General features: G+C 41.5%; 2 protein-coding genes across 5 annotated transcripts in view; one reads left to right on the forward strand and one right to left on the reverse strand.

Annotated features, from left to right (window-relative positions):
• LOC123757443 (uncharacterized) overlaps positions 1-8,913 on the forward strand; it is a 33,153-nt gene extending 24,240 nt beyond the window's left edge. For both annotated transcript variants that reach the window (XM_069327239.1, XM_069327240.1), the window contains one exon: positions 7,391-8,913. The gene's annotated coding sequence lies outside the window, so the exon portion shown is untranslated. The remainder of the gene's footprint in view (positions 1-7,390) is intronic.
• LOC123757442 (galactosylgalactosylxylosylprotein 3-beta-glucuronosyltransferase P) overlaps positions 8,673-26,974 on the reverse strand; it is a 50,311-nt gene continuing 32,009 nt past the window's right edge. For 2 of the 3 annotated variants that reach the window (XM_045741048.2, XM_069327237.1), the window contains exons 2-6: positions 18,802-18,993; positions 17,989-18,250; positions 16,342-16,496; positions 13,963-14,250; positions 8,673-12,471 (exon numbers count right to left, since the gene is read on the reverse strand). In XM_045741048.2, the coding sequence (XP_045597004.1) occupies positions 12,334-12,471; positions 13,963-14,250; positions 16,342-16,496; positions 17,989-18,250; positions 18,802-18,990 (1,032 nt within the window). In that variant the 5' untranslated portion in view covers positions 18,991-18,993 and the 3' untranslated portion in view covers positions 8,673-12,333. Of the gene's footprint in view, positions 12,472-13,962; positions 14,251-16,341; positions 16,497-17,988; positions 18,251-18,801; positions 18,994-26,274; positions 26,667-26,974 lie in introns of those variants that run through there. The other variant, XM_045741045.2, reaches the window with a different exon arrangement.

Here is a 26,974-nt window from a genome sequence, read left to right on the forward strand (position 1 = left end):
GCACAATGGCAAAATATAATTTACAGTTTTTTAAATACATATTTATTTTCTCTGCCTCTTGTGTCGTTTGACTTTTCTTATTGTACATGTGTGGCGGGGGTTGGTTAGGTGTAGTTCCATGGTTAGAGGTCTATCATCCCCCGTATTCATTAATATGTCATAAACATTTGTAAAGTTTCCAGTGGTTTTGGTAAATACTTCCTCCTCTTAAGCCTAGTCACTCTTATCTGCAAATTGATTTGAGAAGACGTAATTCCTATTGTCTTATTTACAATTTTTTATGGAAATTTTAAATTGATTTATTCTACATATCAATTGTATCAAAACATCTTTTTATTTTTGTTAATCTTTGTGGTTATACAGGTATTTCATTTTTGCAGAAGAGGAGTCACAGTAACGTGGCTGAAATATGTTGACCAAACCACACACTAGAAAGTGTAGGGACGACGACGTTGCGATCCGTCCCGGACCATTCACAATCGACTTGAGAATGATCCAGGACAGACCAAAGTGTCGTCGTCCCTTCACTTTCTAATGTGTGGTTTGGTCAACACTTCATTTTTCCCTCTGGCATCCAGAGTTATTATTTAAGAGTGTCTTTAGTCCTTTGTTGTAGTTCAGACATCATTCTGGAATCATTATATTGCTTTCAATAGTGTCTATTTTATCAGTGTTGCTATAGCTGTTGACACCATATAGAGCCGCATATTCCAAATTTGGGTTTAGTATGTTGTTAATGCATATTTTTTGTATAATTTCCCCATTCAAACACACACAAGCTTTCTTAATGTTATACTATACATGACAACATCACATAGGATTCTCTTAAATGAGTTTGCAAGAGTTTCTTATGATTGTTCAGTTATAACAACCCCATCACTTTTTTGTTTTGTATTTGGCTGTTGTTTCATTTGATCTATTTTTGCAGTCCAAGTTTCAATGCATGCCATCTATCTATTACATAACATTCCATTATTCATTTTTCGTTACTTCATGTGGTCAATTTAAGTAAGCCTTCCTGAAGGGCTTAATCTTTTCATGTTCTTCCTTGCAGTAAATTTTGTATCTTGTGCACTTTTGGAAATCTTTTTTTTTTTTTTTTTTTTTTGTTGTTCTTACATGAGGTAATCAAGTTGTTTAGTGGGAGGAAGCATGACTAGAGCATAACCTTGTACCTATTGTACCTGGTGTTTTTATATCCGGTACCCTGTGACATTGCAACATTTTCATGTGTTCTCTTGGTGTGAATGGTGGTTACTCCCACCACCTCTGGCTCGTAATTATTACCCTTGGTCGCCACTCACAATGCATACAAGTGCTTTCATGTATTTCTCTGGCTCGTCTGTTTTTTTTAAATATCTAAATGTGCCACCTTATTCTCTTGCCCCTTATCTGGCACATTATTTCTCATTGACTTTCCCTCCCTTACTGGCCCATTGGCGTCGTGAGGGGGCTTGGTGGGCAGCTGCCGGAGTGTAATGCTCCATGGGTCAGTCCTTTGTCCTTTTGAAGCCTTATGCTCCTACTGCTGTCTTTACCAATTTTGCCAGAACTCTTTTTTTTTTTTTTTTTCCTTTTCCTTGTGTTTCATTTTTTCTTCCCCCCTCTTCCCCTTTCTAATCGTCATTTCCTGTCGATCTTTTAATTTTTTCTTCCCCTTTCTAATTGTCATTTCCTGTCGATCTTTTGCCAGTCTTGATTATTCTTTCGGACTTCTTCTGTTTTGATGCCCGGGTGTTTGGGGAGGAATACTCCCTCATCTGTAGAACTGTCATACCCAACGTCTCGAGTGAGGGAACCTTTTTATTGTCAAGCCTCCTTTCGTCGCTGAACCTGATCTTGACGGACTGACGGTTCTTAAGGTGGCGTTGGTGGGGCGTATACTCACGACGCACCCCTGGGGGGCCCCCGGCAAAACCGGCAACATGTCTCTTGTTGGGTGTCCTATCCTCTAATTGTGGCTCCGTGGTGGGTACAGGGGTACATTTGTGAATGAAAGTATTACCTCTCATTTTCATGTCGCTGAATATTGTTGTTCTTATGACTTCTCAGGCTCGTGGGGTGGGCGACCAAGCCCCCGAGTGTGACTGTTGGAAGACCAGACTCTGTAGCCCCCGCTACATTGAGCCCAGACCTAGCTCCTCCTTTGACCCTCCTGACTGCTCCCCCCGGCTCCCCTCCCGCCTCTGTGGTTGGGTCGAGCCATACGCCAGCGGTGACACCTCGTCCCCTGGTGCGGCTCAGTCTCTCATTGTGATTATTGCACCTTTTAACCCCTCTCTCTCTCTCTCTCTCTCTCTCTCTCTCTCTCTGGGGGTTCTCAATGCTGTTCCCGCCATGGCCGCACTTGCACGAATCCATTCCCATATTAATACGTACCAAGTCTTGTTTGGTCCTGCTTCATGGGCTAAATACTTTGGTCTCCTCTCCCTGGATTCTACACCACCTAATGATTTCTCACTCCATAAACACCTTGTTGATTCGGTGGATGCCTCTTGTTACTTTTAACCCCATCCATTTAGCTACATGTATTGTCGCTGCTCCTTCACCGGATGCAGCTACCCTCTAAGCAGCATTGTCCTGCATTGGGGAGACCCCTGTTCGTGTCTCCAAAAACGCTCTGTTAAATGTCAGTCTTGGCACTGTTCTCCTTCTGTACCATGTTGCAACTGGTGTGGGAGACTGCCATGAGGATATTAAACATATCCTCGAAGCCCAAGGCCATCCTGTTCTCCAGGTGGACACGTTCACTCGACCCCTGTATGGTCACCGTCTTCAGCCCCTTTGAGTTGTGAAAATTACCTTCGATAGTAGGTCCCTTCCGCCCTCTAGCATTCTTGCTGGTGCCAGGTGCTTCGTTCAGGAGTACATCCCCTCTCCTAGACTTTGTAATAAGTGCTGGAAGTTTGGGCACGGTGCCCTCAAATGCAAAAGTCTTGTTTCTTTATGACCCATGTGTGAGGACGATAACTACTCTTAAGACAGATTGCTCATCTCTTCAGGCTCACTGCCTCAATTGCGGCGAGGCCCACCCTACCTTCTCCCACAAGTGTATCCACTACAAACTTGAGGAGGCAGTCGTTAACTTGAAACACCGGGATCGTCTAACTTTTCCTGAAGCGAGACGCCAAGTTCGCCGTCTCCACCCTTTCACTGATGTATCTTATGGTCACGTGTTGCGTTCTACCTCTCTTCGTCCTTCCTACCTTCCTCAGTCCTGCAACTGTTTCCAGGCCTTGAACCCGGACACGCCCACCACCACCTTCCCTGTTCCTTTACGTTCTGTCCTGGAAGGTCTCCCTCCTGATTCTCCTTATGGAGTTTCCCCTTTCTTACCTATCCACCATGTCTCCTGTGTCTTCTCTTCCTTCTCCCCCCGATCCTTCTTCCCGATCCTCCCCACAATCTCTTGGCCCTCCACGCCGCCTGTCTGTCCAGACTGATGTCCATCATCCTCCCAGCAATCTTGATGTTGTTCACTCCCGTTCTTCTCCTGCCGAGACCATTGAATCTGTCGCCCAGTACGTTATTGCTGGTACACCTGTCTCTTTGAGTCAGAAACGTAAGCCTGGCTCCTCTCCCTCTTAACCAGCAGGTAAGAAGGCATCAGTTTCTTCCCTGGCCCCCAACTCTATCGCTACGTCCTCTCCCATTTCGGTGGTCAGGCCCCCTGTTCCAGTTATGGAGGTGTAACTCCCTCGATTCCCTCTCGGTTACTGCCCTTGCTGAGGTGTGCTTCCCGGTTTCTGCCCCCCCAACCTCCTCCTGCTGTCCCTCACAGCCCCTCTCGGTTGTCTTCCCCCCTCCTCCGGACCCCGTCTGTCTATCTCTAGTCTGTCCTCCCGCTTCCTTCCCTCCATCCTTACTAAGTTTACCCATGCCCCCAACCCTGATTTTACTGATCCTGAACTTCTTTAATATACTGTGTTCTTCTTTACCTTTGTTTCTTCATTGTTCTCTCTTACTTATCTTCCTTATAACGATCCCTTCTCTCTCGCTGAACTTCAGTCTGCCCTGGCCCTCTGCGGTTCTACGGCAGCGGGCTCAGATGACATTCATTGAGAGATGCTTCGCCATCTCCCTCCTTGCACGTCTCAATATTTACTGCGTCTGTATAACCAGGTCTGGGAGTCCTCGTCAGTCCCTGAGGACTGGCTTGGTGCCATTGTCCTTCCTATTCTGAAACCGGGGTCTCTCAGGACATCCCCTAAGGACTTCCACCCTATTGCCCTCACAAGTTGTGTCTGCAAACTCTTTTGAGCGTATGGTAAATGTTTGTCTCAATTTGGTTTTTGCAAGTGCCGTAGTACGACATGTCCTGGTGAACTTGGAGGTCTATATTCGTACTGCTTTTGCTGCGAAGACCTCTGTTGTTGCTGCTGTCCTTTTTGGCCTGGAAAAAGCTTATGACACAACCTGGAGATACCATATTATGTCCCAACTTCGTTCTTTTGGCCATCGTGGTAATCTCCTTCTCTTCCTCCAAAGCTTCCTTTCTCGTCGTTCCTTTCGAGTCAGGCTTGGTGCCCCACACTCTGCCTCTTTTTGGCAATACAAAGGTGTACCCCAAGGTAGTGTTTTGAGCAGCACTCTTTTTACTAGTTGCCCTCAATGGTCCTCTTTCGTCCCTTTCTTCTGGCATCTTCTCCGCTCTTTATGTCGACGATCTTACTCTTTGCTGTCAAGGTGATGATTCGCCTCTCCTTTAACGGCGGCTTCAACTTGCGATTGATGCCGTGTCGTCTTGGGCCACCAATCATGGCTTCAAGTTCTCTGCAACTAAGACTTGACATGACTTTTACTCAAAAGCATGTCGTCCTTCGTCCTTCTTTGTCGCTTTTCTGGTTACTCTTTGACACTCATTTATCTTGGTCGCCCCATATCTCTTACCACTGTTTTGAATGCTCTATGGTCCTGTCACATACTTCTTGGGGAGCAGATAGGTGCACGCTCCTCTCTTTGCGTTCCTCTCTCATACTGTCTAAACTCGATTATCGTTGCCCTACTAATTCTTCTGCTTCTCCTTCTATTCTTCGCTGTCTTGATCCTTTGCACCATACTGGGTTGTGCCTCAGCTCTGGTGTGTTTTTCGTTCGACTCCTATCCTCAGCTTAAACGTTGACACTGGCTTCCTGTCTCTCCTGGACCTCCAAGATCGCTACTGTCTTTGCTATCTTGCGCGGTCTTTACAGCACCCTCGCTCTCGTCTGTGTCGTGCTTTGACTTCCCCCTTCCCCTGTAGTTCCTGTTCCCCTTCACCACCTCCCTCTTTTTGTCTGGTTGTCTCGCCTGCAACATTCTCTTTCGGTTAATATCTCGTGTTGTTCTGTCCTTGCCCCCGTGGAGGGTCCCCCTTCCTCAATATTGCAAATCCCTAAAGCTTTTGCCCCTCCAATAGCTCTGAAACGATTTTTCCTTGAACACTTTTCTTCACATTCCCGCTCAGTTTCCATCTTCACTGACGGGTCTAAGTCTGCAGATAGTGTAGGCTACTCTGTTGTTTTTCCTGACCACACCTATATGTGTCGCCTGCCTTCGGAAACTAGCATTTTCACGGCAGAACTTTATGCTTTTCTCTATGCTCTTCATCTGCTTTCTCACTGTCAATCCTTCTTTGTGGTTGTAGTTGACTCTCCCAGTGCCCTCGTGGCTCAAGAGTCCTTTAATCCTGTCCATCCGGTGGTTGTAAAGATTCAACATTGGCTGTTTTATATCTCCAGTTGATTTAAGACAGTTGAGTTTTGCTGGGTTCCCAGCCATATTGGTATCTCTTTTAAATAAGCGTGTGGATGCTGCCGCTAAGGAAGCTGTCCGCACTTGTCCCATCTCCTGTAAAGGTATTCCTTATTCTGACTTTTACCCAGTTATTCAGTCCTTCATCCTTGCCCGTTGGCAGGATTGTTGGTCTTCTGAACAAATCCACAAGGGCCGTGACGAGGGTTCGAACCTACGTCTGAGAGGATCCCAAACGCTGCCTTAATCGGCTGAGCTACGACATGGTTAAAAGATTGCAACCGGGAAATCATCCTGATTTACCAACAGATCCTGCAGTCTCTCCGAGACACAAACCAGGGTTTTACGCAATTTCCCCATGCACTCGAGCTATATCAATAGACTGTTTTACCTCTTCGCCCTTACTTCATTGCACACAGCGTCTGGGATCCTCTCGGACTTAGGTTCGAACCCTTGTCATGGCTCTTGTGGATTTGTTCATTTGATGCATCACGCTATTGTGATCTCTGTGTGTGTTGGTTTTCTGTTACTGGTAACAAACTGCATACTCTTAAGGGTAGTATGTCCCTGTGGCCTTCCTCCTACCACTGTAACCAGCGATGGGAAACAGCTCTTGCTGGCAAGGCTGTGCATTAGCCATACACGCTTAACTCACGGACACTTAATGGAGCGTCGCCCAGCTCCTTATTGTCCTGACTGCATTGTCCCTCTTACAGTTGTGCATAGCCTTGTCGAATGTCCTGACTTCCAGGACGAACATGTCTTGATTTCCGACCGTCCCCCGCGGTCACTTTTCCCTCGATAGAATTCTTGGTGAATCGGATACTTTTGATATCATTCGCCTTATGCGTTTCTGTTCTCTTATTGGCATCCTCAGTGATATTTAACGCCCTCTGATTATTCCGCACATTTGATGGTGCTACATAGCCTTCCCGTCTTGGTGCCTTCTTTGATAATTACTTACTTTCTCATTGACTGTGTATATTGTGATCCTCTCTTCCAGTTTGGTTAGATTTAGCTCCCTTACCCTATCCTCATATTTCACCTCTTTATCTATAGTACTTGTCTTGGTATATCTGTAAACCTCTTTTATTTTGTTGTATCTGTCAAAACTATGATTTTATATGGAATTATCAGTAGAAAAATAAGTGTTATTTTTACTAAAAGAAATATTAATCAAAATGCATTGAGCAAAGTGCTTAAATGGAAAGCTGCGCTATCTTGCAAGTGATCTCGCAGCTCATATGGTAAACAATAATAACCTGCTTATTGCCATGCCTATTACAGTGTATCCTTTTACAAAAATATTATTTCAGACATCATCTACATTGACTTCAGGATTTACTACAGGAGAGGCTAGTACTCAGTTTTATCCTTCAAGTTTTAATAGTTTGCCAATGTTGATCGACACGGTAATGCGATTATTATCATAGGTTGTTTTTAGCTATTTCCACCAGGTTTTTATACAAATGTAAATGGTTTACATGTAATATGAGTAATATTACATTGTCGGCCTGTATATAGTACTCACGTGTTTTGTATCACTTGTGTATAAATTGAGTTGTTCCACACATTGTGTAAACTAAGTGAAACAGCAAGCATATAAACCCCATAACGAAAATTGTCAGGCATCATAACCAATATAGTATTTCTGCAGGACTATTATATAGTAAGGAACGAGCTGGAAGGGAGAGGAGTAGGAGTGGCCCTGCTAAGGAAGGACTGGAGTTTTGAAGAGATGGATACGCCAGGATGGGAAAGATTCAGAGACTACATAACAGGAACTATGACAAAGGGAGGACCTAAGATGATAGCAGTAATTTATAGCCCTCCATTAGGTGGTAGAAGACCCAGAAAGGAGTTTGATAGAAACATGGCAACCATTAATATAATAGAGAGCAGCTTCAATTGCCTGCATGAAAAAAATCCAGACTTTTAATCACAGGCGACTTCAACCATGGGAAGGCAGACTGGGAGAATGGAGAACCACATAGAGATTCAGATACGTACATGGAGAGCTAAACTAGTGGATGTGGCAACAAGATACTTTATAAGACAACATGTCAAGGGACCCACAAGAATCAACGATGAACCAACTAGACTAGACCTGATATTCACCCTGAATGAGTCAGATGGTGGAAATGAAATTAGAAGCCACATGGGAATAAGTGACCACAGCATACTATCTGGTGGGAGTAGGGATAGCTGATCTAAGGAAATGATTAGAAAAGAAAAGGCTGGCTTACCAAAGAGAAAACTATGAGGAGGAAATTCTTAATGGAAATACAGTACCATGGGAAACAGAATTCAGAGAAAAGACTACAAGATGTGATGGATTACATTACCCAGAAATGCCAGGAAGCTGCAGACAAATTTATCTCAGACCTAAAGGAGAATTGATTGATTGATTGCATCCATGGCTCAATCAGGAATGTAAGGAAGCAAAGTGATTAAGTACTAGAACATGGAGAAACTATAGAAAACAACACCATAGAGCAGAGGGAGATACTAGAAGGCCAGGAATGAGTACCTCAGTATGAGGAGAAAAGCAGACAGTATGAAAATGACATTGTAAAATATAGCAAAGACATGACTAAAACTGCTCCACGGCCACAGCCAGCCACACAAAACAGCGAAGGAACAAATAATGAAACTGAGAAAGGGGGAGAAAACATATATAGAGAATGACATGGTATGTGAAGCACTTGACATGGAGGTGACTCGACCACTTGACACTTCCAGGAGGTGACTCGACCACTTGACACTTCCAGGAGGTGACTCGACCTCAAAACTGTGAGCGAGGTTCGAAGCAACCTGTAAGTCTTGTTCAGGCCCTCGTTTAATTATATACAGATCTAAGCTGTTTGCCATGGCTTAATTGTGCTTAGAACATTCATATCAAATATTTCTTTTATAAAGATTAAATAATACTTTTAATGCACAGTGGAGATATTTAATGTCATGGTAACATTAAACCCAAGCAGAAAAATTGACGTTGATGTGTAATCTGCATCATGATGCAGTCTTGTGATGCCTGCATTGTGATACAGGCATAAGGCTTCTGCATCATAATGTTTTTGCATCATCAGCTTATGACATCACTAATCATGCAAACATAAGCATTGCAAATAATATGAACAATTTTCAGAATATAAAATTATAAATAAAAAATTTTGCTTTTCCGGTAATGTAATATGTAACCTTATTTCATTGGAAATACAGTACCTGTAACTTATTTCTAGATTTGAGTTTTCAGGTATGTTATATGTAGTATGTTAAACAATGACTACACATGAGTTCAAAATATAATTTAAGTACAAATGAATCCATTTTCATAGGCTACTTTATGACTGCTGAATGTAAGTCACAGTAATATGAATAAAAATTGAACACCAAACCCTCACATTAAAAGAAAAAATCTAGAATAAACTGAAACATTGCCAGTCCTTGTTTTTCATGTGTGTATTGGGTGTCTAATACTTGTTTATTTTATTATTATATCTACAAAATATATCTTCACTTACCATTCTAATGCATATAAATTTCTAATGCAATGCTACATTTGCACTAATTATCAAAAGAAGGCACCAAGCTGGGAAGACTATTTACACATATCCACTAAATTACCTCTTAATACATGTAAGCTTACACTGGAAGCATGTAGTTGCTTCAATGAGGGTAGTCTACCAAATTCTTAGCACAAAATATAAAATGCATTAATGATAACTTGTAGATAAATAATTTGTGTTGATGATAGGAAGTCTGTTGGCTTGATAAGTCTCAACTTAGGCTTATCAAGGTCTCCTTATGCCAACCATATTTTTGGAACTTAATCATTCAAGGTATGAAAAGAAAGTTCTGGCTCTGGGGAGATGTGTTGTACACAACTTGCAGGTGATGAAGAAATGACAACAATTTGATCCACACAGAAATCACAACATGATAAATATCAATCACGAAATAACGTGATAGTGGATTTTCTCATTGATATCCAAGACTATAGGAGGACATGAACCTACGACCCCGGCATTGTCAAGGGTCATAGGATTTTTTCATTGATGTATATCACATTAATGTGATTTTCTCATTTTGATCTGTCCTGGACCACAATCAAGTTGTAAATGACTTGTACACAACTTTCTAAGATTGCTAAAAAGCTTTTAATGTGTAAGATTGAGAAAACAGGATAGACACTACTAGGTGAGGGAGTACCTGAAAGATAGGAAAAACAGGGTCATAGAGAGGATGTCAGGCTGGAAAGTGCAGTATGTCAAATCTCTGTCCTAGGACTTGATTTCCAATTTATGTTAACGACCTACTGGGAGGAGTGAGCTCGTATATGTCAGTGTTTGCAGATGATGCAAAGTTAGCGAGACTAAGACCTGAGAAGGACTGCAGAATGCTGTAGGAAGACTTCAACAAACTTCAGGAATGGGAAGATAAATAGCTGCTGAAATTCAACCCAAACAAGTACTGTATGAGGTAACAAAGATTGAAAGGGTGGTAGCAAAGCACACCATATAGGAAATGCAACTACACGAAGCAATAAGACAGAAGACCTGAGAGTGGATATACTGTAATTCTCAGCACTAACACCAGAAACTCGTCTGAAGAAGATAGCGTCAGCAGCACTTGGGAAGTTGGCAAACACAAGAACAGCATTTTAATATATAAATATAGAAGCATTCAAGTCCATATGTACTGCCTATGGGAGATCATTAGTTAAAATATGCAGCATTGGGATGTGAAGTACAAAAAGCAACTTAAGAAGGTTCAGGTTTGCTACTAGACTGGTACTTGAAATGAGAAAGGTCAGCTATGAGGGCAGGATAATGCAACTCAAATTCACAACCTTAGAGAAAATACGGTAACTGTACACAAGATAGTTAGGAAAAACAAAGTGGACAAGGACTGCCCAAGTTGACAAAAGGTAGGGGTGAGGACTTCGGTCAAACTTGAACACAATATTGACTGTAATAGATGCAATGATAATTTGTAAACTGTATGAGTGATGAGCAAGTGGAATACATTGAAGAACTTGTAGAAGTCACTTCCATCCACAACTTCAAAAACAACATGACGCTTTGAATGTCAAGAGGTACTAGTTGTGCCAGGAGGCAGAGCATACACAGCTAGATCTCACTTCCACATAATCACCAATACATAAAGCACTTATTAAAGTCTGTGCATACATGTAAATACCATACAGTAGTCTTTATATTTAATTGAAGTTTGTGATAACTACCGGTAAAACTGCTTAGTAGAGTACATATTTTCATATATTTTTAAGAGTTCATATTGAGTTTATATAGTTATAGCATTACTTTCCACACTACTTAAATTTGGTTTACCTTATGGCTTCCTGTCCCCGTAGTTGGGGACAGGAAGTCACCGAGCTTGTCGAGCCCACCTTATAGGCCAACTACTGGGTATCTATTTACTGCTAGACAAACAGTCAGGTCAAAAGAAACATGCCCACTTACAACTTGAGCCCATTGTTGGGCTTACAACCAACAATGATTTGTTGGCTGTAAGCCCAGGATGTAGACTACTGTGCTACAGGCACCTGTGTATAAAATTTGTTACAACACTGATAAAGTCCATTCACAACCATTTTCCTTGTCTTTGTCCACCTGTATATTTTGTGACCTGTTTTGTACCTTTCATGACTGTTTACAGCAGTGTATGTTTCCTTTTAGTCTATCCTCATTGTTTATATTCGTTGTATCATGTATGTGTGTTCGTGTAAAATAATTTAAAGAACGATTTTTGTTAAAATCATACCAGTTTATATTGGGGTGTTGTGTTGATTTAGGGCAGACAACGATCGTGGGATCAGATGCGCCCATATTGGGGTGTACATTGACAAATTCCAGTAGTTCAGTACATTGACAAATACTGTACAGTAGTTGTTTAATATATTACAATTTAAATAAGTGAAATGAGATGTTTAGCTAACTGAACACTGAGTATATACAGTACGTCTATACTTACAGAGCTAGTAGGTAAACAAAATTGATGCAATAAAAGTAATTCGTCATATAGGGCATTTATATAGACTAAGTGGTATACCCAAACACAAAGTGATTCGATACACTGAGTAGTACACCACAGAGGCTACAATAGTTCAAATGCAGCACAAGCTTTGTAACAAGCTTTCTAGTCCTGTCATTATTATAATTTATTATCAAATAATGAGAATACAAAAGTTAATAAATATAATCACAAAGTGCAATTACCTGTTTAAATAGTGTTATTGCACTGTACATTATTAAATACAATAAATTCCATTTTAAGTGATTTTATTCCTGACAAACCAGCTATAAGAGAATAAAAATATAGCTGTAATAAAAATCAGCTTTTTATTCCAGCTATAAGAACTAAAGTTATAGTAACAAAATATAAATATATATTACGTAGTGCTGGCTATTTTCCGAATGATTATGCCCTCGCGTCATTATACCTGGTGCGTGTAAGACGAGTTTAGGGACGTGGGTTCCATCCTATCGTACGGCTTCAGTATTTTATCGTGCTCTCCTCACATTTTAATTTGTTATATTCACTTATAATTTTTCATGCTAATTTTTTATTCATTAGCTCTTAAATTTTTAATTTTGTTCCGGGTCCTTTCCACAATTGTTCACTAATAATGTCCAGGTTAGTACCTATGGTAACACTAGTTTTGTTGACCGGTGTTGCTGCTTCATTCTTCTTGGTTTGTGTGTGCCACACCCATATCTGTGAAGCACAAATGTGTCAATTTATATAAGTGAAATGAAACATATATGCGCATATATACATTATACTGTATACAAAAGAAGATTCAATATAGTAGATGAGTTTGAGACATGTGCATATTTCTGTTTTGTCAATTTGTCAGTAATTACTGAATGCATCCTATTCTCTATTTCAGACAGTGATGCATATGTGATCTGTTGAATTTAATAGTTTCTTCATCCATGTGCATCCTTTCCTTAGAGGTGTGGACGAGTGGAATGGCCTGCCAATAAGTGTTATTGAGATAAACAATCTAACAATTTAAGAATAGAATGGATAGTTATACTGCATAGATATCAGATGCAGTGGATTTTAATGGGACCCACCTAGTACTGTATTGACCAATGGTCCTGTTTGCAATGCTCCTTAGTTCTTATAGTATTATATAGCCTAATAATTTTCTTTTAATCACCTCACTACTTCCTTGCAGACTGTTCTCTAACCAGGTCTCCTATTTGACAATGTGATCAGCCAGACTGATGGTACTCTACTCTTACCTCATGGTCTGACATGGGAAACAGTAATCTCACGTGGAAAAGTAAAGTGATACATAATTATGAGCATGAATGATTTAGCAATAACTTCACCAAACAAAAGAAATTGTATTGTGCATGATGAATATATTATCTAAGAATATAATGAATGTGCTTCAAAGGTGTGGAAATACATTAAAGCATAAAGCGATCAAAGATTACCACAAAGGAATATGGACTTGAATTATGATACATTACCCCTGGCATCTCTTAACAATTTTAGAAACATTTATGTACCGTATTGTACCGGAAAAATATTATAAATAATATTTTCTGGCAGACCTTGTGGTTAGAACACTCCTTGAACACAAATGAGCATTGTTCCTTTACTCTGTTCAATCCTGTTCACCCAGTAGGAATTGGGGGGCCTATATGTAAAATTATTGCCAAATTATGTTCTAGAGAAAACATGGCACAGTATAGCCTAAACTAGTTAAAGTACCTGGCCCATGGCATAAATTCTAACATAAAAATCAAAGTACAGTAATATTACATTTGGGAGTCCGCTCCCATGGCAACACCCATGAAATTGAGGATGAAATGGTGGCTACTGTGTCCATAGAATTCCATCTCTGTTCACAGTACAGAATATTACAGAATGCAGACTGCCTATCACATGCCTCTGTATGACTAACCATTCTGTGTGATGGGGATTTTTTAGCATCACCTAGTTAGCTTTTTTTGACACTGTACTCCACTTCATATAGTCTAGGGTAGCAGCACTAATGCAGATGTACCTCATGTATTAATACAAAAAAATACAGAATTCAGATACTGACATGCAAAATACATGTTCTGATGGCAATTAAGCATTCTGGAGGGGGGGTGGGGGTCCTAATACTTAAATGGAGCAACATATTAGGGTCCACCTGGGCACAGCTGAGTACCTTATCTAGTGGTTCTTGAAAAAAAAACTTACCTTTGTGCAATTAAATGCAAGTGGCTCTATATCTGCTGCTTTTATGCCTAGGCTATTTATAAAACCATCTTCTTCATAGCCAACCCTGTACGGCATAAATGCTAAGGGCCGCTCTAACAGGAATTGCACACTAACAGCAAACCCAGCCATGTCCACAGGGAATTTGCGTTTGGCAATCCAGCCATCATAGAAGCCAACAACTTTTCCATTCTTGACAATGGGTGTAGAGACTCCAAGTTTGGTCACCAGTCCCACAGGAAACATTGAAACCCTTTGAGTCCATCTCATCTGTAAGGAAAACAGGAATATGTAAGTTATAGAAAATGGTAACTTACAATATAAATACACAAGCTTGTCTAGCCATGTCATAGTACAAGGTGACATCCATGGAAGCTGAACATGCAATTGAGACGACGAAATATAAGGAAGTTCTTGTTCCCTGTATGGGTAATGAGCATGTTGAATACATTGAAGGAAGAGGTTACTGAAGCCAATTCCATCCACAACTTAAAAAAAATATGTTACTAATTTACCCATTTTACTGTTGGATAAACACAGGCTACAGTTAAGGATTGACACCCAGTAAATCCTCCCCGGTCAGGATATGAACCAAGGACAAAGCGCTCGCGAAATGCCAGGCTTACCACTTCACCACGGGGACTATGAAGCATTGGTATAGCCCAATAAGCTCCAGATTATGTACTTAAGTTGATTGGCAGTTGAGAGGCAGAGCCAAAGCTCAACCCCCACAAGCACAACTAGGTGAATACCGATAAGTGAGCTAAGTACTGGACGATAGAGCGACGGTCTCGCTTCCTGCAGACTGGCGTTCAATCCCCGACCGTCCAAGTGGTTGGGCACCATTCCTTCCCACCGTCCCATCCCAAATCCTTATCCTGATCCCTTCCAAGTGCTATATAGTCGTAATGGCTTGGCACTTTCTCTTGATAGTTCCCGTCAGCCTCCAGGGATATCCAAAGGTATCGGTCCGTCTAATTACCCAAAGCCACCCAAAGCTTCCTGGCATTACGCTAGTAATGAATAAATATGATATATTTACTCATTATAATGTTGATGCTGAATGTAGAACACGGAAAAACATATTTTTACTCTGAAAAAGTATAATTTCATCACGAAATTAGACGAAAATAAGCTGCTGGTGACGCCAAAGCAAGTCGACGGTCCAAGCAACAATGTTGTGGAGCGACTTATCCAAGATATATTGTTGCGTACAGGTTATATTTTCTTGAGTTTGGATAGGTTAGATTATGTTTGGGTAGGTTAGGGAGGTACAGGAGGCTCATATGCCAGCAATTACTCTTTAGGCGACAATGTGTCTTGGAAAAGTCGCTTCACAACATTGTCACTTGGACCGTCGACTTACTTTGGCGTCACCGGCAGCTTATTTTCGACTAATTTCGTTATGAAATGATACTTTTTCAGAGTAAAAATATGTTTTTCCATGTTCTACATTCAGCACCAAAATTATAATGAGTAAATATATCATATTTATTCATTACTAGCGTAATGCCAGGAAGCTTTGAGTAATTAGACGGACCCAAAGGTATAATCCAGCATCGATTTTCAACAGATTATCTAGATTATTGAGCTTGAGATTGCTGACCATTTAGTGATATACATAGTACAGTACTTGATTTACTAAATATAATATAGTTTAAAAAATGTTGATAAGCATAGTTTTGAATGAATAGTGCTGAATGATTGTTGAATTTTAATGTTGTGAATTGTAAGGTGTAAACTAGACTTGCTTGCAATACTAAACCTAATTGTATATATAACAAATTTAGTAGAGAAAACCAAACCACACACCAGAAGATGATTCAATTCAATTTCTTTCTTTATTATACACCCCATACCCATCCCGTGGGCGGTGGTGTAAAGGGTTACAGAGGCACATAATCGGTTCAGGAACTGAACCATCTAGTTCGTTTAGCTAAGCAACTAACAATCTTTTGACGCTAGTTACACAATTATTAATGTTGTATTCACATGTACACACTCATACATACATGTAAATATATATATACGTATACATATATACATACACATACATATCTAATCACCCACACAAGTACACACATCAATAATCTTTGTGTCACAAGTGATCAACAAGAGGCTCACAACAGTCACTATACAAGGCACTTTACATCTATACCAGAAGATGAGACGACGATGTTTCGGTCCATCCTGGACCATTAGCAAGTCAATTGTGTAGTCGAAATACAAACAAAAATGTTGTAGTATTTCTTAAAAGTAAGAAGTTCAAGAGAAAAGCACAACAATAATACTAGTAAACTACAGTGACTACTGTAAAGACCATCTACTTATGAATATAATAATATTGATGCAAGAACCGACCTGCTCAAAGATGCGGATGTCATAAGTGTTGTCGTCGTCAGCAAAGTACAAGACGCCATCTTTGGCATTTGCACGAACCCAGTTTATCCCGGCCATGCGGTTGGCCACCCCTCGGGGCTTGTTCTTCACTCTCTTGTATTTGGATGGCATCTGGACTGAGGATTAAAAATAAAGTATAATATAGTATAATGTATATTTGTAAAAAGAAGGATATGTAGAGAATAAATTACAATAATATAAGTGAAACAAATAACCTAACCCTCATATATGAAATGAAAGTGCAACCCGTCCTAATATGTTAGCATATTGTGCTTATAGGCATAGGTTACGTTAGGTGTTTAGGTTCTGTTGGCGATTATTTCTATTTGTAGTACGTGGGTGAAGCATTTATAGCGTTGTGATTCGAACAAAATTCGTCAGTGAAGCACTTGTTCCGGATATGTTCGAACATCAGCAGTTGTGAGCCAGCCCGTCCTCCAAACAAAGATCCAAAAGTGATTCCATCCACCCGCCAAACCCCCTGTTTATGAATGAAAAGCGGTTTACACACGACTCACAACTGCTGACGTTCGAACATATCCGGAACAAGTGCTTCACTGACGAATTTTGTTCGAATCACAACGCTGTAAATGCTTCACCCACGTACTACAAATACAAATAATCGCCAACAGAACCTAAACACCTGACCTAACCTATCCTATGCCTATATACACAATATGCTAATATATTATAATATTAATTTATACTTGCGAAAATTCCCGTTTTGAATGAACAGCATGTTAACATTTATGAATGCGTCTGTGGGGTCGACCGCTGAATGTAATGGACTTGAGTCGAGGACGGGTTGACCGCTTTTCATTCATAATTTTATTTTCATTTTATGCCCGAAACGCTTTGCGTAATAGTGGCTTTAGGCATTGTATGTACTAGCTATACCTATAAGTTAAACAATCCTTGTAAATATTTATTGTATGTATGTACCTTACCTAAATAAAATTGTATTGTATTGTATTGTATAAACAGCTGGGATTGGCGGGTGCATGGAATCACCTTTGGGTCTTTGGAGGACGGGCTGAGAATTGTTAATAGCTCAAAAGGGCCACCACTTACGGGCTATTCATGCCCATGCCACCTTTTGGTGGCTTAATCTTCATCAATCAATGAGAATTGTGGTTCGAACAGAGGACGTGAGCGAAGCACTTGTTCCAGAAGTGTTCGGATATCATCAGTTGTTATAGTCGTGTGTAAATCGTTTTTCATTCATAAACAGGGGGTTTGGCGGGTGAATGGTATGGACTATGGCTTTTGTTTATGAGGACGGGCTGGAAAGTGACCATTTTGGTCCATTGTGAATAAAGTTGGTAATTGACTTAAAAGTTTTTATATATCTGTAGGGGTGGAGATGAATATTTAGGAAATGCAGTTGTCAGTAAGATGAGTTATGCTGGGTGGGTGCCTCAGCCATTTTTAGCTAGGATAGTCCTTAAAAGTAAACTCAAATTCACTTATAATATCAATAGGCGAAGCCACAGGATCAATTTTAAAACGAATAATGAATTTATAAAGCTAATAATTAATTCCCTAAAAATAATTTAATGTGCACTTGCATTCAGCTAAAGTCACTATCATAGAATATAGTACACTTACCTCGAAGATAAACAGTACTGAGACCTGTTTCATTAAGGTATTGAACTACAGATGGAGATGAAATGGCAGAGTCCTCAGAGACAATCCACACCACATTTGGTACATTCATAAGTGTCTGAGCCGTGCGAGTGAGTTCGGGCACCTGCTCTGCTCTTGGGTAGGTCGGGGTAACGATGTACAGCGGAGGGAGGCCCTCTACCCATTTCCTTCCACCGCATCTTTCAACATTGACATTATTCAAGTATTGTGTTTCCAACACATTCTGAAAATAATATTAAAATTACGGTCTAAGTTAAAGCATTTAGAGAGACCCCTCATGAGATTTTTATAGTCAAGTATGAAATATTCGGTATTTACCAGAGAGATTTTCAGTGTTTCGTTAAACTTTTCTAAGAAGGGGATCAATGGGGTGAAGAGGTGGGAAGGTTCCCAGGTGCAGCAGGTGGTGTGTGTGACTGGTGCAGCAGGTGGTGTGTGTGACTGGTGCAGCACGTGGTGTGTGACTGGTATAACACGTGGTGTGTGACTGGTATAACACGTGGTGAGTGTGACTGGTATAACACGTGGTGTGTGACTGGTATAACACGTGGTGTGTGACTGGTATAACACGTGGTGAGTGACTGGTATAACACGTGGTGTGTGACTGGTATAACACGTGGTGAGTGTGACTGGTATAACACGTGGTGTGTGTGACTGGTATAACACGTGGTGAGTGTGACTGGTATAACACGTGGTGTGTGTGACTGGTATAACACGTGGTGAGTGTGACTGGTATAACACGTGGTGTGTGTGACTGGTATAACACGAGCTCACCTGGTGTTGGGGCTGACGTAGAGGGTGTGGTGCCTGGCGGTTGATGGCGCTGAGGGCTCTGACGGGGCCTCGGACCTCGCCACCATCCTCCCGGCGGGTAGTGGAGCGCATTGCCAGCCCCACCAGCAGCAGGAGAGCCACCGCCACCACCCACGTCCCCACCAGCCGCAGATTTCCTCCTCTCACCATACTCTGCAAGACAATAAAACACACGTAATTTACCTGAATGCCTTTACGGGCTCACCATAGCCCGTGCTACATGGACACTTCGTTCTGAGTAGCTAAATCTAAAACAAAACAAACATCTCTCATCCCCAGTACCCAGCCACAACAGCAGAGTAAATCACTGAATTCTCCAACTGTTTATCATACTGTCTCTCAATCCTTTACTTCCGCTTCCCTATCATGCCCTGATTCCACACCTAATGACCTACCACCCCCTCCAGGCCAACCATTACCCCGCCCACTGCTCACTAACAACAATTTCGAAAGCCTCTCCCAACCCCTGGGGCAAATCTGGGAATATGACGTTGATGTAACCACGAATCGACGTTAAAACGTTGAACCAACGTTGATTTAACACACCATTTGGTCCGGGAGACATCTCCCGTCACGCAGGGTGCAGTCGCACCTCCACAGATCTCCAGTATCGGCTCTTGATACTAGTAATGGCTCAAAAGGGCCACCACTTACGGGCTATTCATGCCCGTGCTACCTCTTGGGTGGCTTAATCTTTATCAATCATCTTTGATTTAACATTATTCGAACACCCTCCCCCCCTCAGTATACACCCCAACCAACCATAATCTACCAATCCAACTACATCAATTTCACATCTAACTTGTCAAAGATGATTTTTAATTTTTGATTGTTGCCCCCGGAGGCGGCTAGTTTATGGTGCACCCCATACTCATCCTGTGAACGGTAGCGCAAAAAGCATTACAGAGGGCACAAAAGGTCTTTATCAGACCTTATCTTAGGTGTCAAAGGTGAGTTGCCAGTGTTCCTGAAGTTTTCTCCATCCTTAATGTCTTGACATTTGCTGTTTCGACGGGTAAGCAGTTCCACAGGCTTAATTCATAATTAACAATTTATTTCATCGGGGACTGGTAGCCTGTCTATATATGCGTCAGGCTTATTATCCAGGCCACCCCCCCCCCCATCCGAGGTTGAACTACTGACCCTCCTCATGATACAACACAACAAGCCAGCTAGCTCCTGAGTACCTACTCACTGCTTGGTGAACAGAGGCATGAGTGCTTTCCCGGCGGAAGCAAATGGACAGAGTTTCTTTCACCCTGATGCCCCTGTTACCTAGCAGTAAATAACATAAGAACAAAGGTAACTGCAGAAGGCCTATTGGCCTATACGAGGCAGCTCCTATTTATAACCACCCAATCCCACTCATATACATGTTCAACCCGCGCTTGAAACAATCGAGGGACCCCACCACCACGTTACGCGGTAATTGGTTCCACAAATCAACAACCCTAAATGTGATTTACTTCTCTAAACATTTTAACAATCGCCTGTAGTTTGAACAAATAATAGTGAATAAAAAGAAACATCAAAAAAGTACTGTAGAAATATTAGGCAAGCAAAGGCTTGTTGGTAACAAAAGGCCATAAAAAAAAGAGAGCAAGGTAGCATGGATATGTTCCTTGAACAAATCCACAAGGGCCACAAGGGTTTGTATCCCCGTCACGGCCCTTGTGGATTTGTTAATCAACAACCCTGTTACCGAACCAGTATTTACCCAAGTCTCAGACAGGACGTTTTGTGCCAGAGATAGGGAGGGGGAACAGGTTAAGGGTCTGCTATCCGGGAGCTGGTATTGGAGATATTGTTGACAACATGAAAGATATTATGACGGGAAATGGGAACAAACCCATTATTTGTATTAGTGCAGGGGGTAATGATGTTGGACGAGTTAGGAGTGAGGAACTGATAAAGAAATTTAACAAAGCCATAGAATTAGTTAGGAGCAAGGGAGGAATCCCGATCATATGTGGCATTCTTCCGAGAAAGAGCGTTGGGAATGAATGGTTGTCGAGGGCACTTGGTGTCAATTGCCAGTTGGAAAGATATTGCAAATCAAATGCAATATCTTTCATAGACAACTGGGAACACTTCTATGGAAGAAGTGATATGTATGCTCGTGATGGGGTGCATCTATCGAGGGCTGGGGTTGTTGCTGTTGCGAACTCGTTGGAACCAGTGGTTAGAGGTGTTTGTTTGGATTTAAACTGTTAGTAGATAGTGGTATGGGAATTGATAGGGAGGAAGGAGGTAATAAAAGTATGTGTTTGTTGGAGAAACAAATTGGCAAAATGATCAGAGAAAGAGAAGGGCCTCAAAATAACAATTCACTTAGGGTATATTACACTAACAGTAGAAGTCTAAGAAACAAAATAAACGAGTTACATGCTCTTGTCTGTACAAAAAAAAATAGATATTATTGCACTTACCAAAACGTGGATGAATGTAGAAAATAGAGAACTATTAGCTGAATATCAAATAAATGAATTTAAACTATTTCACACAGATAGATATATTAGACGAGGAGGGGGAGTAGCCATATATGTTAGGGACAATTTGAAATGTAGTCTCAAAGAGGGAATCAAAACTGAGCCACACACAGAAACTATTTGGATAGAATTAAACGAAAAAGCAAATAATATTATAATAGGAGTTATATATAGGCCACCAAATTTAGACAGAATGGAAGCAAAGCATCTATGGGATGAAATATCTAGAGCATCTAGATCTAACAGTATTTATGTCATGGGTGACTTTAATTTTAGCGGAATAAATTGGGTGAACAAAACAGGGAATAGTGAAGCAGAAGACTTTCTAGAATTAATTGACGATTGCTTTCTTATGCAACACATAAAGGAACCAACGCGGGGAAATAATATTTTGATTCAGTGTTAACTAACAGGGAAACACAAATTAAGGACATCGAAATAGGGAGTGAGCTAGGGAACAGTGATCATAAAGAAATCGTATTTAGCATAGAATGGAATAAATCTGTAGGAGAAAATTCTGTTAAAGTGCCTGATTTTCGAAAAGCTGATTTCAATAGCCTAAGAAATTTTGTGGACTCGTTTATTAATTTATGTTTTTCAAGATGAAGACGAATAGTATTTGCAATTATCGATTCAAGTAACTTTCCCACAATAGACGTTAGGCTAATTGGCCGATAGTGTGATGCAAGTGATCTATCTCCTTTCTTAAAAATTGGTACCACATTACATAAGAAGAACATAAGAACATAAGAACAAAGGTAACTGCAGAAGGCCTATTGGCCCATACGAAGCAGCTCCTATTCTATAACCACCCAATCCCACTCATATACTTGTCCAACCCGTGCTTGAAACAATCGAGGGACCCCACCTCCACAATGTTACGCGGCAATTGGTTCCACAAATCAACAACCCTGTTACTGAACCAGTATTTACCCAAGTCTTTCCTAAATCTAAACTGATCCAATTTATATCCATTGTTTCGTGTTCTGTCCTGTGTTGATACTTTTAATACCCTATTAATATCCCCCCGGTTATGTCCATTCATCCACTTGTAAACTTCTATCATGTAAGAACATAAGAACATAAGAACAAAGGTAACTGCAGAAGGCCTATTGGCCCATACGAGGCAGCTCCTATTCTATAACCACCCAATCCCACTCATATACTTGTCCAACCCGTGCTTGAAACAATCGAGGGACCCCACCTCCACAATGTTACGCGGCAATTGGTTCCACAAATCAACAACCCTGTTACTGAACCAGTATTTACCCAAGTCTTTCCTAAATCTAAACTTATCCAATTTATATCCATTGTTTCGTGTTCTGTCCTGTGTTGATACTTTTAATACCCTATTAATATCCCCCCGGTTATGTCCATTCATCCACTTGTAAGTACATTAGAAGTACAGCATTAGCAGAGGCATATATATATATATATATATATATATATATATATATATATATATATATATATAACTGAAAACTCACACCCCAGAAGTGACTCGAACCCATACTCCCACAACTGGTATGTACAGGGACGCCTTAATCCGCTTGACCATCACGACCGGACATAAGGAAGTGATAGCCGAGGCTATATGAACCACTTCCCCGCCGGCACTCGGATGGTAATCTTGGGCATAGCATTTTATCAAATCACCTCATTCTTTGGGGCACACGTGAGGAACACAAATGCAAACAAGCCTGAATGGTCCCCAGGACTATATACAACTGAAAACTCACACCCCAGAAGTGACTCGAACCCATACTCCCACAACTGGTATGTACAGGGACGCCTTAATCCGCTTGACCATCACGACCGGACATAAGGAAGTGATAGCCGAGGCTATATGAACCACTTCCCCGCCGGCACTCGGATGGTAATCTTGGGCATAGCATTTTATCAAATCACCTCATTCTTTGGGGCACACGTGAGGAACACAAATGCAAACAAGCCTGAATGGTCCCCAGGACTATATACAACTGAAAACTCACACCCCAGAAGTGACTCGAACCCATACTCCCACAACTGGTATGTACAGGGACGCCTTAATCCGCTTGACCATCACGACCGGACATAAGGAAGTGATAGCCGAGGCTATATGAACCACTTCCCCGCCGGCACTCGGATGGTAATCTTGGGCATAGCATTTTATCAAATCACCTCATTCTTTGGGGCACACGTGAGGAACACAAATGCAAACAAGCCTGAATGGTCCCCAGGACTATATACAACTGAAAACTCACACCCCAGAAGTGACTCGAACCCATACTCCCACAACTGGTATGTACAGGGACGCCTTAATCCGCTTGACCATCACGACCGGACATAAGGAAGTGATAGCCGAGGCTATATGAACCACTTCCCCGCCGGCACTCGGATGGTAATCTTGGGCATAGCATTTTATCAAATCACCTCATTCTTTGGGGCACACGTGAGGAACACAAATGCAAACAAGCCTGAATGGTCCCCAGGACTATATACAACTGAAAACTCACACCCCAGAAGTGACTCGAAATGGGTTCGAGTCACTTCTGGGGTGTGAGTTTTCAGTTGTATATAGTCCTGGGGACCATTCAGGCTTGTTTGCATTTGTGTTCCTCACGTGTGCCCCAAAGAATGAGGTGATTTGATAAAATGCTATGCCCAAGATTACCATCCGAGTGCCGGCGGGGAAGTGGTTCATATAGCCTCGGCTATCACTTCCTTATGTCCGGTCGTGATGGTCAAGCGGATTAAGGCGTCCCTGTACATACCAGTTGTGGGAGTATGGGTTCGAGTCACTTCTGGGGTGTGAGTTTTCAGTTGTATATAGTCCTGGGGACCATTCAGGCTTGTTTGCATTTGTGTTCCTCACGTGTGCCCCAAAGAATGAGGTGATTTGATAAAATGCTATGCCCAAGATTACCATCCGAGTGCCGGCGGGGAAGTGGTTCATATAGCCTCGGCTATCACTTCCTTATGTCCGGTCGTGATGGTCAAGCGGATTAAGGCGTCCCTGTACATACCAGTTGTGGGAGTATGGGTTCGAGTCACTTCTGGGGTGTGAGTTTTCAGTTGTATATAGTCCTGGGGACCATTCAGGCTTGTTTGCATTTGTGTTCCTCACGTGTGCCCCAAAGAATGAGGTGATTTGATAAAATGCTATGCCCAAGATTACCATCCGAGTGCCGGCGGGGAAGTGGTTCATATAGCCTCGGCTATCACTTCCTTATGTCCGGTCGTGATGGTCAAGCGGATTAAGGCGTCCCTGTACATACCAGTTGTGGGAGTATGGGTTCGAGTCACTTCTGGGGTGTGAGTTTTCAGTTGTATATAGTCCTGGGGACCATTCAGGCTTGTTTGCATTTGTGTTCCTCACGTGTGCCCCAAAGAATGAGGTGATTTGATAAAATGCTATGCCCAAGATTACCATCCGAGTGCCGGCGGGGAAGTGGTTCATATAGCCTCGGCTATCACTTCCTTATGTCCGGTCGTGATGGTCAAGCGGATTAAGGCGTCCCTGTACATACCAGTTGTGGGAGTATGGGTTCGAGTCACTTCTGGGGTGTGAGTTTTCAGTTGTATATAGTCCTGGGGACCATTCAGGCTTGTTTGCATTTGTGTTCCTCACGTGTGCCCCAAAGAATGAGGTGATTTGATAAAATGCTATGCCCAAGATTACCATCCGAGTGCCGGCGGGGAAGTGGTTCATATAGCCTCGGCTATCACTTCCTTATGTCCGGTCGTGATGGTCAAGCGGATTAAGGCGTCCCTGTACATACCAGTTGTGGGAGTATGGGTTCGAGTCACTTCTGGGGTGTGAGTTTTCAGTTGTATATAGTCCTGGGGACCATTCAGGCTTGTTTGCATTTGTGTTCCTCACGTGTGCCCCAAAGAATGAGGTGATTTGATAAAATGCTATGCCCAAGATTACCATCCGAGTGCCGGCGGGGAAGTGGTTCATATAGCCTCGGCTATCACTTCCTTATGTCCGGTCGTGATGGTCAAGCGGATTAAGGCGTCCCTGTACATACCAGTTGTGGGAGTATGGGTTCGAGTCACTTCTGGGGTGTGAGTTTTCAGTTGTATATAGTCCTGGGGACCATTCAGGCTTGTTTGCATTTGTGTTCCTCACGTGTGCCCCAAAGAATGAGGTGATTTGATAAAATGCTATGCCCAAGATTACCATCCGAGTGCCGGCGGGGAAGTGGTTCATATAGCCTCGGCTATCACTTCCTTATGTCCGGTCGTGATGGTCAAGCGGATTAAGGCGTCCCTGTACATACCAGTTGTGGGAGTATGGGTTCGAGTCACTTCTGGGGTGTGAGTTTTCAGTTGTATATAGTCCTGGGGACCATTCAGGCTTGTTTGCATTTGTGTTCCTCACGTGTGCCCCAAAGAATGAGGTGATTTGATAAAATGCTATGCCCAAGATTACCATCCGAGTGCCGGCGGGGAAGTGGTTCATATAGCCTCGGCTATCACTTCCTTATGTCCGGTCGTGATGGTCAAGCGGATTAAGGCGTCCCTGTACATACCAGTTGTGGGAGTATGGGTTCGAGTCACTTCTGGGGTGTGAGTTTTCAGTTGTATATAGTCCTGGGGACCATTCAGGCTTGTTTGCATATATATATATATATATATATATATATATATATATATATATATATATATATATATATATATATATATATATATATATATATATATGCACACACACATCTCAAGAAAGCAGCCCGTAGCAACTGTCTAACTCCCAGGTACCTATATATATATATATATATATATATATATATATATATATATATATATATATATATATATATATATATATATATATATATAATAATAATAGTAGATGCTCTATTGAAAGGTGCTCAGCCACTTGTCCTGCCCGGGAAACGAACCCGGAATTCCTGATTGTGAGTCAAGAACAAACCCAACTGTACAGCCACGTGATCTTTACCTTACATCTTCGCTTGTACAGCTTGAAGCTGTTGCCCCTTGTATGTGTTGTTACCTTCATGTGGATCACATATATGTATATGACAAAATCACCAAAAATGTTCTCAAACTGAATATTTTTGAATCAACGTTTTTGGGCGAGATGCAGCAAGATTTTTTTTGTAATGATTGACTTGCTGTGTATAATATCCAGGTTTATCATTGTATTAGGTTATAACAGCCAGATATGTCAAATATGTCACAATCGACTTGAGAATGGTCCAGGACGGACCGAAACGTCGTCGTCCCTTCAATTTCTAGTGTGTGGTCTGGTCAACATATGTCAAATGTTTTGGCAATTGCTGGGGTTGATGAGCACAGCCACAGCCTAGCTGCTACACACTCACTACACTGGTCCACAACACCCCTCAAGAAATATATATCTCTCATCTTATCTATGTATCCTTATCATATCACCATCAGGCGTCTCCGTGTTATATTTTTACCATCACACATTCATCAGTAGTAAAATGGTTACATTAAACCTTTTCTTTACGCTTTTATACCAAAAAAATCACCATACACAATCTTTCAGTATTTCCAAATGTTTTTTCAAGAACAGTAGTAAAAAATACACAAAATACCTTGCTGAATTACAGATAAGGTCACAATGGTTGTTATGGCATTATACTCGCACATCTCTTGATCATTCTCTTGTTGAC

The sequence above is a fragment of the Procambarus clarkii genome, chromosome 19 (assembly GCF_040958095.1).
Source record: "Procambarus clarkii isolate CNS0578487 chromosome 19, FALCON_Pclarkii_2.0, whole genome shotgun sequence".
Classification (NCBI taxonomy): Eukaryota; Metazoa; Arthropoda; class Malacostraca; order Decapoda; family Cambaridae; genus Procambarus; species Procambarus clarkii.